We start from the raw sequence: 13,549 nt of genomic DNA, 5'->3' as shown, positions 1-13,549 counted from the left end.
GTTATGGTTGCTGAAATTTTTTTTATTATTAAATTACAAAACTTTTACTTTTTTCTTGGATTGAACAAATGCAGTCTTGGAAAGCATAAGAGACTAACACACACACACAAAAAAACTTTCTGACCCCAACTTTTCCTGACTTTTGAATGGCACTGTATATTTTGGCCATGTGAAACCTATTTTACCTGTTATTTCTCCAATGTTGTAGTTTAAATATTGTAATAATAAGAATATTCTTGCATTTTATAAGGTGAAAAATGCAGAACAGGATTAAAAGGATTGGCAATTATAAAGTGTGAACAGACCAGTGACATCAATGAGACCTCCTCGTTATAATTTTTAATTAATAACACAGAAGTCTTTTTTCCCCATTTATAGCACGGTTATTTTTCTACATTTTCCTGATGATAGAACTATTTAATAATAACAACAACAAATGTTCTTTTATATGTGTTACATAAACAGTTGCTGTTTTATTTTATTAATTATGAATCTTGACAATGCTGTAATGCTGAGGTTGGTGTGACTTTTCCATTCTTACTGTGCATTTCTGCACTAATCATTTTGAGCAGCTCTGCTGGTATTAATTTGTTGTATATTAAAGTGTTTTTTAAACTTTGATTCTCATGTTATCATTTTTTTTTTTTAAGGGGTGATGTATATAACCTTTTCCAGTGTTCAAGAAATACTTTCTTGTATCCCCTCATGTCCCTCACTGTGGCTATTAAAACTTTCCTCTGTTTGGCTAAGTGTCCCAAACAAAGTCTCTTTGAGTAGCCAATGGCAGACTGGTGTTGTGTTCAGGAAACCTTTCTGAAAACAGTAATTTTTATTGCTATTCCATTTGGTGGTGTTGTTGGTAGAGAAAGTACACAAGTCCCCTCTTATGAAACCTTTTAAGGGTTTTGACATAAATATAATGTTTTCGATTCTACAGCCATTTTCTAAAATAATGAATCTTCTTTAAATAATGATTTCTATGATTGATCTAGACAAATTTTTAAATGAATTCAAGATCTAATTTGGTAATCGGTCTGTGTAGTAGTGTCACTCTAGAAATGTGATACTTCACTTCGTCTTACAACTGTCATATATTCCATTTAATCATTTAATCATTTAGCAGACGCTTTTATCCAAAGCGACTTACAAATGAGAACAATAGAAGCAGTCAGGTCAACAAGAGAACAACAACAGTATACAAGTGCCATGACAAGTCTCGGTTAGTCTAGTATAGAACGCATAGGAAGGTTTTTTTATTTTTTTTTATTTTATAAAATTAAAAGACAAGAAAAGGAAAAGTGCTAGTGTTAGTTGGTTAAGTGCAGGCGAAAAAGATGAGTCTTTAGATGTTTCTTGAAAATGAGTAAAGACTCAGCTGTACGAATAGAGATTGGGAGGTCATTCCACCAGCTGGGCACAGTCCAGGAAAAGGTCCGTGAGAGTGGTTTTGAACTTCTTTGGGATGGTACCACAAAGCGTCGTTCACTTGCAGAGCGCAAACTTCTGGAGGGCACATAAGATTTAACCAATGAGTTTAGGTAAGTTGGTGCCGTGCCAGTGGTCGTCTTGTAGGCTAGCATCAGTACCTTGAATTTGATGCGAGCAGCTACTGGTAGCCAGTGTAACCTGATGAGGAGAGGAGTAATGTGAGCTTTTTTTGGTGCATTGAAGACAACCCTCACTGCTGCATTCTGGATCAATTGCAGAGGCTTGACAGTACATGCAGGAAGGCCCGTCAGGAGAGCATTACAATAGTCCAGTCTGGAGAGAACAAGAGCTTGGACAAGAAGTTGGGTTGCTTGCTCTGACAGGAAGGGTCTAATCTTCCTAATGTTAAGGCAAACCTGCAGGACCGGGTAGTTGTAGCAATGTGGTCTGTGAAGCTTAACTGATGATCCATCACAACTCCTAGGTTTCTAGCTGTCCTCGAAGGAGTAATGGTTGATGAGCCCAGCTGTATAGAGAAGTTGTGATGAAGCAATGGGTTAGCTGGAATCACCAGGAGTTCTGTCTTGGTAAGGTTAAGCTGAAGGTGATGGTCATTCATCCAGCTAGAGATGTCACTCAGACAGGCTGAAATGCGAGCAGCTACCGTCGGGTCATCTGGTTGGAATGAGAGGTAGAGTTGGGTGTCATCAGCATAGCAGTGATAAGAAAAGCCATGCTTCTGAATGACAGATCCGAATGATGTCATGTAGATGGAGAAGAGAAGTGGTCCAAGTACTGAGCCTTGAGGAACCCCAGTAGCAAGGTGGTGTGACTTTGAAACATCACCCCTCCAAGACACACTGAAGGATCTGTCAGAGAGGTAGGACTTAACCCACAGGAGTGCTGTTCCAGAGATGCCCATCTTTCTGAGGGTGGACAGGAGAATCTGGTGATTAACAGTGTCAAAAGCAGCAGAAAGGTCCAGTAAGATGAGTACCGAGGATTTTGAAGCTGCTCTTGCTAGTCACAGGGCTTCAGTAACCGAGAGAAGATTAGTCTCAGTTGAGTGGCCACTTTTGAAGCCAGATTGGTTGCTGTCCAGGCGGTTGTTCTGTACAAGGAACATAGAAAACTGGTTGAACACAGCTCGCTCAAGTGTCTTTGCAATGAATGGAAGAAGGGATACCGGTCTGTAGTTTTCAAGAAGCGCTGGATTTAGAGATGGTTTCCTGAGGAGTGGGCTTACCCGAGCCTCCTTGAATGCTGAGGGAAATGTTCCAGAGTGAAGAGAGGAGTTGATAACGTGAGTAAGCGAAGGTATGACTGAAGAAGAGATCGCTTGAAGGAGGTGAGTGGGGATCGGATCAAGTGGACAAGTAGTAGGATGATTGGACAGGAGAAGTTTGGAGATGTCCATCTCTGAGAGTGGGGAGAAGGAGGAGAAAGAGTGTGCGTCGGTCATTGTGAAGTTGTCCTCAGTCTGCGGTGTGGAGAATTGGTCACTGATGGTGTGGCAGGGGGGGGCGTGGTTTAGCGAAGTCTGCAGCGGGAGAGAGAATCAGGAGACGAGCGGTAAGTGAGTGGTTTGGGCAGAAATTATCATCACCTGTTTCTTGTTCTAGTAATTGGCGTGGAGAGAGTATAAAACGCCAGGAGAGTCGGAAGCAAGAGAGAGAGAGACGGACTGCTGACGCGAACCGGAAACCGAAACCGGAAAGAGTAAACCGGAAGTGTTGTGCCAACGTGTCAGAATAGAAGTCACCATTTGGTGTTTGTGAACTTTAATTTTATATTTGTTAAATAAATACGTCAGCAGTCCAGCCGACCCCTTTTGTCCTCTTCCTTTCCTCCAACGAACTTGCTACAGATGGATCTTGTCTTATTTGTGAAGAAAACTGCTAGGTAAGCAGTAATGAGGAAGTGGTCTGAGGTGTGCAGTGGAGCAACTGAAGAGTTGTCCACAGAGCAACAGCGCGTGTAGATGAGGTCCAGTTGGTTGCCTGATTTGTGAGTCGCTGTAGTACACACTAGCTTGAGATCAAATGAGGTGAGCAGAGTTTTGAAGTCAGCAGCCTGGGGTTTATCTAGGTGGATGTTGAAGTCACCAAGCAGTACCAGAGGAGTACCATCTTCAGGAAAGTTTGATAGCAGCACATCCAACTCCTCCAAGAAGTTTCCCAATTGACCTGGGGGACGATAAATGACCACAAAATGGATTTTAACAGGGTGGGTTACAGTAATGGCATGTGATTCAAATGAACCAGTACCTGTAGGTGATGGCTGAAGATCAAATTTCCATTCTTTTGATATAAGGAGACCTGTCCCTCCACCCCTCCCAGTGGTACGAGGAGTGTGGGAACAAGTGAAATTAGTGGAGAGGGCTGCAGGGGTGGCAGTATCTTCAGGTTTGAAGATAAACCAAATTTTCCAAATTTTAGGATGGCCAAAATGTTCTTGTTTCTTGTTTGTCAGGTTTAGGTACTGTGTGAGGTGTTTAAATACCTTTAAATGATCATAAGGAGTGTGGAAAAATAAACTCCTCTGCAACAATTTTTTAGATAATGGGAATGGTTTTGCTACTTCCTGTACAATGTGAAAAGAACGAATAGAGGGACGTACCACTGACTCTATCCCTGTAAAGCAGATAATGTCTTTCCCAGTGACAATTTATAAATCCATTTCCTTGAGTCATGATGAAACGGGTATGTGAAATTCTGGAATGCATACATAAGATTTCACTTCTCTGTGTAGAAACAGCAACAGATTCTCCAGTTTGTTTATCTGTCTAACACTTCCCATGTGACTGAGTGACTGTAGAGATTGTCGATCCATCTGACCTGTGCCTGGATCTTTCAGGAGGTAATAAACAAAGTTTCATCCACATTCACAAACACACCTGTAAGTGACTCACAGGAGATACACTTGTGTAAGACCCTGCTGTGGTTGCTTCAGACGTAATGTTATTAATAAGGTTTTTTGTGTGTGTCTGTCAGATCTGAAGCCCACCTGCCTCTGAATAGCAAATGCAAATCATGGTTCTCAGCTGTGACATACGCTGAAGGCTTCAGGAGGATGTTAGATTTGGTTTCCCATTCCTCTGTTAGGTTAGCATGAAACTACGTACACTATTCGGTGTCAGCCGCGATAAAAGGATACATTTTCTACGTGTATTTACGCTTTGATTTGAACGAAAACAGCACATCCGTGCAGCGGCTGACACAGAAGAGCCTATGCAGTTTGCGCTCAGCAGATATTCTCCAAAATGGCGCTACGATGATGCGGAGAGACAGAGGAGAAGAGTTGTTGAATAAAAGGGTGGATTATTATTACCTTTAATAATTATAACTTAAATTATTTTAACTCCTTTTTGATGTTTTATTCATTTATTAAAGGAGTAGTTCACCCAAAAATATACATTTGGTGAAAATTTACCATCCAAGATATAGATGAGTTTGTTTCTTCATCAGAACAGATTTGGAAAAATTGAGCATTACATTACTTCCTGATAAAAACATCAATAATCCACAAGTAATGCACAGCACTACAGTCCATCATTTAACATCTTGTGAGGCGAAAAGCTGTGTTCGTAAGAAACTAATACCCCAACAAATAAAATATGAGTCCTATCAACAATGCTTTCTCCAGTGTAAAAGTTGTCTCATCTGAATCAAGAGAGAAATATTGACAGATCATGCACCATTCACAAGCGAAAACTAGTCCAGAACAGTTCTAAACAAATATGTAAGTGGATTTTGATGTGAGAGGACAACAGTAGACCGACATTTTCACTGGAGGAAGAGTTATTATGTATTATGGACTAGAATTTTGGCCAGAAGCAGTGGTTTAATACTAAGTTCCTTAATGATGGATGTCTTTATTATAAACATGCAGCTTTCTACGTCACAAGACATTGATGGACTGGAGTTGTATGGATTACTGTTTGAATGCTTATTGTGAAAGCACCTACATATTATTTCATAAATTATCTAAATAATAAAGAGGAAATAAAGATGCCCTAAATGATTTTAGTGATAATCTTTTCCCTACACTAAAAAAAGAACCAGGCGAAAGGGAGGAAGTCAGTGAGGGAGATGCAGGTCGTGTTGCATGAAGTTGTCAGATATTATTCAGGAACACTCATACACATCTACGACCCTCTTATGAACTGCTATATACATCCTAACCTGTCATTGCTGGTCTATTTTTTTGTCCTAATGATCCTGATGTCATGGTGGTCTCTCTAGTACTTGTGCTATCCCATTGCTTGGGCTGCTTTCACTCACGGGGAACTGTTTAAGACTGCTGTGAATATGCCAAGTTTGAAGTGTTTTGAAGTGGGGACTGTCATATTCCAGTCAGGCATCGATAATGATCATATCAACTACATTCCATGTCTCTGTCACATTAATGCATACCAAAGCCCACAGAGAAAATATATGTAAAGAAATTCAGCATGCATGAAAATGCAGAATGACCACCTTAATGCATGAAGTGTCAGCACAATGTGCAAATCAAGACAGAAAAAGGTAAATGCTTTCACATCGCTTCCAGGCTTAGTTTGACACATTCTTGCATAGACTGCAGCTGCCTCTGAAACTTTTGTTGCCATAGATACATGACATGCACTTGCTTCTGGAGTTTCACTGAACTCTTCTGGAACTGTTGTTTCCATGGCAGCAGTTACACTATAGTGTATAGAGGTTCTCTGGTGCTGTATTAAAATGTATTAATAGCTCTGTTGGAATATATAAATATACCAAACTGTCAATAATTATAACTACATAACATATATATATATATCTTACACAGTATACAACTACTTACAAATCATTTGCAAACTGTTAGTCATTGTTATAGTTTTCTAAACAGTACAATGCTTTAATAGACTCTAAACAAATATTGAGATCTTCATTCATTGTCACTGTAATTAACAAATTATTATGGCTTAATTAGCTCATATGTAAAGAGTTAGATAATGCTTGGTTAACAACAATAAATAGTTCTCACTTTAGATTAGACTGCATTAGTATTAAAATTAGTTCCTTAAAATTCCACAAATTGTATATTTTATCCCCTTACACTAACCATAGTTTTCTGTGATAGGTATTACATATTATGCCTATATGGAGAGTCCATGTAAACCACATATGCAAATATGTGTGTGCGTGTGTGTCCTTAATGTATTTGTAAACATTTTAAGGAACACTGAATATGAATGCAATTAATGCTCAGTTGGTCAAAAGGTTGGTTTAAAGCAGTGCTTGAAGTGGAAAAAACAAGTGCTGCCTGGATGTACATTATCACTTACTTAAACAAATATATTCTTTAAAAGTGTATGGGCCTTCTAAACTTTCAAAAATATGTTCTGGTCAAGCTCAGGCACTTATAAGCTTTCTAAATTATAGTTTTATTATACTGAAAAACTTATAGCTACTCAGCAGGTATATTTAAAAGGTAAACCTCACAGAATTAATCATAAACCTCACAGAATTAATCAACTCTATTACTAATCATGTTTCTGCTGTTGTTTTCCAATTTAAAAAAAAGTCGTTTCTGGAGGATCATGCCTGGAAGATATTGCAACAGGCTGTGGAATAAAATGAATACCAGATATTACAATTTGGTTTAACTTTTTTTTGATTAGAGTAAGACAATAAAAGAAAAAAGAAAAAAAGAAACATATTGATAAATTCCTAGAAGCCAGTTGCCAAACAGCTCCACTAAAATCTAAATGGCAAGAATAATAAGATAAGTTTACCCCATAAGTTAACTTAACAGTGGTATTGTGAAAAAAGGAAAAATTATAAATTAGTTCTTATATAATTCTGTCTTTTTAAACGTGCAGTATGGAATTTTCGGCCACCAGGGGTCACTCAATCAAAATAATAACATGAGACGTACTTTGATGACGTCGGGAAAGAGCGTAGGCTCATGGGAGTTGTTGTTCATTGGAACACGCGCTCTGTCGCTCCCCACATTCCTCACTCATTTTAGCTGAGGCCGGCGACACACTAGATGCGTGGCGTGTCAGTTTTTAATTCGGCTCCCATGTTAATAGGTTAGAGCTTGCAGACTGCCTGCGTGAGACGCGTGTCTCAGGCCCGGCTCGAGCCGCGCAGAAAACGTGTGCATGCTAGAAATAGAACCGACGCCTATTTTTCACGCGACACGCACACGTGTTGGAAGCGTTTCCAGGCAAAATATATTAGGAAAATATGTTTTATATGTAATTTTGTACACAAATACATATTAATTCATGACATTTTGATGTTTGAAAGTCTATAGGTTGACATAAATTCAGATACAAATGTAATTAAAAAAATTAATAAATAATTATCGATTTTCAAATATTGCACCTGTCAAACATAGTCTATTTTGCCGTCAATACTGTTGACGATGTCCTTTATCAGTAGTATTTATGTTCAACATGAAGTATAGATATTGTTGTCATGAAGACAAGAGCCTGGTCTGTCGGCGGTCTCCCTCTATTGGCGCTTTTCCATTACCAGTACCAGCTCGACTCGACTCGACTCGACTCGACTCGGCTCGCCTCGGCTCGCTTTTCGCTCCGTTTTCCATTGCAGATAGTACCTCCACAATAGTACCTGGTTGTCATAGCGACGCTGCAGGAAACTGCCGTGACGTAATCTTTTACGCGACACACACCCGCTACCCACACACACAGGACAATGGAGGAAATCGAGTGCATGTTGTTTTTAATATGTAATGGATTGGATATATCACGCAATCTCTGGCCAAATTTTTTAAAAATGGCGGGGTTATTCTGGATACTATCTGGATACTATTGCTGGCGCGTGTAATGATGACGCAGTGAATAGTGACGATTCTCTCTGACCAATCAGCAGTCTGCTGTGTTTTCACATCACATTATAGTATCGCCTCAGCTCGCCTCAGCTCGCTTGGAACCTCGCCGGAGGTGGTACAAAAAAGAAGTACCTGGACACTTTTCAAACACTTTTACACAGTGGAAAACCAAACAGAGCCGAGTCGAGGCGAGCCGAGGCGAGCTGGTACTGTGTAGTGGAAAAGCGCCATATGTCACCTACAGCAGCAGTAGCGCACCGCGTCAGGCACGATTCTGGTGTTTAAAGACACAGAAAACGCGAAGCAGCCGCCACGCTTCTGGCACGCAGCAGAGACGCCACGCAGCCAGTGTGTCACCGGCCTTAGTATTTTGACAATCAGGTATTTTCGAACGGAGAGATATATGAATTATCAGACCCCTATCAAATCAATATTCCATCTAGCTAGTAGTAATATATGTTAAAAAAAAACACGGTTGCCTTTCGTTAATAATTATAATTAGGCTACGTTTATACTATGATATCGAACAAGATAGTGAACTGCATTTGAAGCTACTTTATCCAGCTAGATATAGAACACATGTAGATTTACATTATACTCTATATGAGAGCTAGTCCGTCTGCGTTTTACACAAGACATCATCGTTTTTGCAAAATATACGGAAAGATATAGTTAGCTGAATGGATGCATACATGTTTATTAGAATGCAAGCATCTCTCTGTAGTTTCAGCTTGTCACAAAGCTCTCTCTATCTTGGAAATGCAACTCCAATATTTACTCGTGTCTCGTTTCTTCTTCGTCCCAAAACCTTCTCAGGTCATTTATTTCACCCGTACGTTTGCGCTTCACAGAACGTGCAGGCAAAGCATAATCATGATCCATAACTAAATTATTGATTAAGGTATAAATACGAATATAAATATAAAATATAATAGTCTCGATCAAGGCTAGCTACTACTTTTTCTTCTTCGTCTCGTCTTTGCTTCTGTTCACCTTTGTATTTGGCGGATCCGCAGGAAGTTAGATAAACTAGAGGGGTCAAAGTTTATATGACGCCATAGACGGGCGACAAAATGGAAATAAAGAAACGTGCCGTGTCTTCTAATTAAACTATCATTTTCTCCGGATTTGAAAGTTCGTGGAAACTGTCGGGATAATGTAAGTACACAACAAAAAAATATATATAACATAGATATAGTGATATCTGCTATTTTTAAAGCAGAAAAATTACATATTGCGCCTTTAAGTTTTATGAGTTTGATAAGTTATACAATATTACATTTTAATGAAATTAAAAAAAGATGCTTATGTTTATGGTTCATGCCATATGGTTTGGTTTGGTTTGGTTTGGGGGGGGGGGTTCTCCCAGGGGCTACTGTTGGGTTAGGTAAATATGTAAAAACACTCATGCAGTGTCTGTGTGGATGAGGTCAGAATGGTCGATAGGTGGCGATGTTTCCTGGCGAGCTGCTGAACTGCGACACTGACCACCATCATGTGCGTCCGGTTCACATGAACATGGCGACTCCTGCTGTAGCTGCTGGACGTCTCTCCGCTGAAAACATGCCAGAAACTGCTAATGGACCCACGGAAAAAACCGCTGAAGCCCAGAAACGACCGCAGTTCGGCACTCGCTTCCTCACAGACCCGCGACAGGTGTTTCAGCACAACGCCTGGTGTGTTAGACTGGATGTCTGGCTCATTCACACTCACACTGTCTGAACATGCTCTCAGTTTCACATTTATTTTTTCTTGACATTTCGATAGAATTATCAGTTTTATTTTAAACCTTATAAAGTGTTTACAAACTATATTCACTGTGCGAATTTGATTTTTAGACAAGTCTTTCTCCTAACACTAGAGGAGGACATGTTTGTGTAGCAGAAACGTTACCAACCTGAAACTATCAGGGTATCTTAACATTTAGATTTTTATTTTTTAAATTGTAATTTAATAATTGAAAATCTTATGAAAAAGAAATGTATTCTTTAGTTCTGCTCAATAAAATATCTAATTTCCTATTAGTTATTTTATTGAGCAGAACTAAAGAATACATTTCTTTTAATATTATGTACTATGGAGTGATTTAACTGAAGTACTTGTGTATTTACTGTACTTGCATTATCAGAGTACAGACTACAGAATAGCATTTATTAGCTGTAACTTCAGTATGTGATCTGTAACAGAACTGTGTGCTGCTCTAGTTGTGTTCCGTTATATTTGTGCATCTGTCTAATGGACCTGTGTCACTCACTGTAATGGTGTTTCTCCTCCTGTAGGGACAATGTGGAGTGGTCAGCAGAACAGGAGCAGGCCGCCCAGAAAAAGGTGCAGGAAAACAGTCAACCTCTCCCAGCAGAAAAACAAGGTTCATCCATCACCCGCTCATGTTAGCTTTAGAATAAAAATGTGTTTAAAAATATAAAGCTGTTTAAACACAAGTACATTAAACTATAAATGGACATTTGTTCATGATGGAACTCTTTATCCAGTGTTATTTTAGTATTATTAATATACTATAAATAAATTAAATTAGCTTTTATGTTTATACTTTCACTTTTAATTTTATATTTTATGTGCTTTTGATATGTTCTCTGTTTAGCTTTAATTTATTTTTGTTTAACTTATTTCAGTTTTTTTTTTGCAATGCCAACATTTTTAATTAAATTGTAATATTTCCATTTTTATTTAATTTCATCTTTTTTCCCCCCTCTCTCCTAAACATGCTCTTTGTTTGTATCTCCTTCAGAGGAGTTTGACAACAGGGCCAATGAGTACTGGAACGATTTCTACACCATTCATGAAAACCGCTTCTTCAAGGATCGCCACTGGCTGTTCACAGAGTTTCCTGAGCTGGCCCCTCAACAGAAGCCTCCACAAGACGCTGAGGAGAATCGGATAAATGGTGAAGATGTTTCCTCTACTCACAATGACACCGAATTTCCTGGAGCTTCTGCATCCTATCGCATCCTGGAGGTGATTTAATTTTTCTTACGTGGTAGATACATTTAAAGGGTTTGTTCACCCCAAAATCCTATCACATTTTCATTCTGACATGTACCACAAAAAGAGATATTTTGGAGAATGTCCAAGCTCTTTTTAATACAATGAAAATGAATGTGGACCAGTGGCAGCGCTTATTACGTTCAGAGTGCGTAAAGGATGATGGTTTTAATTTTTGGGTCAACTATTCTGTGATGAAAATTAATGCCTTGTCAGTAGAAAGCCCCAGTCTTATTTTCATCTGTGTGTGTGTGTGTGTGTGTGTGTGTGTTTGGGGTCTTTAGGTAGGCTGTGGAGTAGGCAACACAGTCTTTCCCATCTTAAAAACTAACAAGTAAGTCCAGATACAGACCAACCCAACCTGTCCTGTGTTTGTCACCTACACAGATTAAATACCTTAATAACTTAAATAATTATTTTTGCTTTACAGTGATCCAGGACTCTTTGTTTACTGTTGTGATTTCTCCAGCACGGCTGTTGACCTTGTCAAAGTAAGCTTCAGGAAGCTTTATTCATCTTTTTTATTATTATTTAAGAAATCTGCATTCTGCATTATTATATGATCTTTATGCATGTTTTGATTAATTTTTTGGCAGTCAAATCCTGAATATGATGCGTCGCGCTGTCATGCGTTCGTCCATGATATGAGTGATGTGTCTGCAGACTATCCAATACCAGACCACAGTCTGGACGTCATTGTGCTCATATTCGTGCTGTCTGCCCTGCATCCTCACAAGTGAGTGTCAATGACACCGTGAGTGAGAAATAAAATGAACAATGCCTCTCACTATCTGTTTTCATCAAGAATGTAACCTTTAAAGCAGTTGTCCTCAACTAGCTAACTTATTTTTTCTTAGTGACTGTTAAGGCCGTTCACACCAAGAACAATAACTGTGACAATATTATGCTTGAGCTCTTTAAAGTCAGATGGGTTCTGATTGACTATCAATATTTTGATTGTTTATCAGCTAGAAAAGAAAAACGTTCTGAAAGTGATTCCAATGATAATGTTCTTCTGTGTTGTTATCATTATAGTTGTGATGGGGACTTCATTATAATCATAGAATTAGAACAGAACTTTGTTATATTTATCGTTTCTAGTTTGAATGGACTTTCTTAAACTGCTGTAATAATTTCATATATCATCCCTTGCATATTATTGTCTTCCCTCGCAATGTCAACCATAACCATGCATTAACTTCTTAATCTGTCTCTTTCAGGATGCAGAACTCTATTAATAGATTAGTACGATTGCTGAAACCTGGAGGAGTGTTGTTATTGAGAGACTATGGCCGCTATGACATGGCACAGCTTCGTTTCAAAAAAGGTAGATGATACGTCCATATGAAAAGTCTATGCCTTGAAAACGCACCAAGTAAAAATGTCTGCGTTTACATATTTTGCAGGCAAAAATATTGTCAATATTGCACTTTTATTCTCATAAGACAAAATTCTCTTTTAATTAATTAATTAGTTAATTTGTAAGATGAACCCAGAGAAACGTTTATAATTTTTATCACAAGTTTAATATAGTTAAGTATGTGTAAATTGGTTCAGTCATATATATTTTTTTTATTAAATTTAATGGCAATAATCTTAAATACAACAAAAACCTAATTGCTTGTTCATTTATTTATCAGGGAGGTGCTTGTCTGACAATTTCTACGTTAGAGGGGATGGAACACGTGTCTTCTTTTTCACACAAGGTAAACGCATGTTCAGACTTGCATTACACACTTGATAACCTCTGTTTGATGAATACACTTTGGTTTCATAATATGCCGTGAAAAAATAATTATGAAATATGGATACATTAATAATGGGATGTCACACGTTTGCAGGGATTTTTGTCTGACTTCTGTAATTTTCCTGTAGATGAGCTGCATGATCTGTTCTCCAGTGCCGGCCTGGAGAAGGTGCAGAACTTAGTGGATCGACGCTTACAGGTGAACAGAGGAAAACAGCTGACAATGTACAGAGTCTGGGTACAGTGCAAGTATCGCAAGGTCCTGGTGCCCCCTTAGAATCAAGACTGCTTATTTGGAGAGATCGAGAACATCCAGGCTGGACCATGAGAATATTGTGATCTTGTGGTTTTAAAGATGATGGACAGTTTGCAACAGCATGGAGGATGGAACATGCTGAGCACACTGACTGGTATGAGACTCAATCTTATGCAGCCTACTTGGGCTGCACCTGAGGACTATACATTTTGTCTATCACATGTTTTAAGGACAATTTTTTTATCTTATGAATAAACTACATGATGTATTAAATCAAAGTCTCTCTCTGA

General features: G+C 38.6%; 1 protein-coding gene across 2 annotated transcripts; it reads left to right on the top strand.

Annotated features, from left to right (window-relative positions):
• The first annotated feature begins 9,672 nt into the window (after positions 1 to 9,672).
• On the top strand, positions 9,673 to 13,549 carry LOC132148987 (tRNA N(3)-methylcytidine methyltransferase METTL2-like). 2 transcript variants are annotated; one of them, XM_059557835.1, is made up of 9 exons: positions 9,673 to 9,929; positions 10,533 to 10,621; positions 11,003 to 11,229; positions 11,541 to 11,590; positions 11,687 to 11,747; positions 11,853 to 11,992; positions 12,477 to 12,583; positions 12,897 to 12,962; positions 13,132 to 13,549. In XM_059557835.1, exons 1-9 carry the CDS (start codon positions 9,706 to 9,708, stop codon positions 13,278 to 13,280), a joined length of 1,113 nt encoding a protein of 370 aa, XP_059413818.1. In that variant the 5' UTR covers positions 9,673 to 9,705; the 3' UTR covers positions 13,281 to 13,549. The 2 variants fall into 2 exon arrangements, with proteins under 2 accessions (XP_059413818.1, XP_059413819.1); XM_059557836.1 differs by having other exon boundaries at positions 9,699 to 9,909.

This window comes from Carassius carassius, chromosome 9, assembly GCF_963082965.1.
Source record: "Carassius carassius chromosome 9, fCarCar2.1, whole genome shotgun sequence".
Lineage (NCBI taxonomy): Eukaryota > Metazoa > Chordata > Actinopteri > Cypriniformes > Cyprinidae > Carassius > Carassius carassius.
This window is presented reverse-complemented; position numbering and strand designations above follow the sequence as displayed.

Excerpts from the sequence above, each read along its gene's own strand:
- LOC132148987 (XM_059557835.1), top strand. The coding sequence starts at position 9,706 with ATGTTTCCTGGCGAGCTGCTGAACTGCGACACTGACCACCATCATGTG. Across the intron at positions 11,230-11,540 it reads CATCCTATCGCATCCTGGAG|GTAGGCTGTGGAGTAGGCAA; the intron begins GTGATTTAATTT and ends TGGGGTCTTTAG. Across the intron at positions 11,748-11,852 it reads CGGCTGTTGACCTTGTCAAA|TCAAATCCTGAATATGATGC; the intron begins GTAAGCTTCAGG and ends ATTTTTTGGCAG.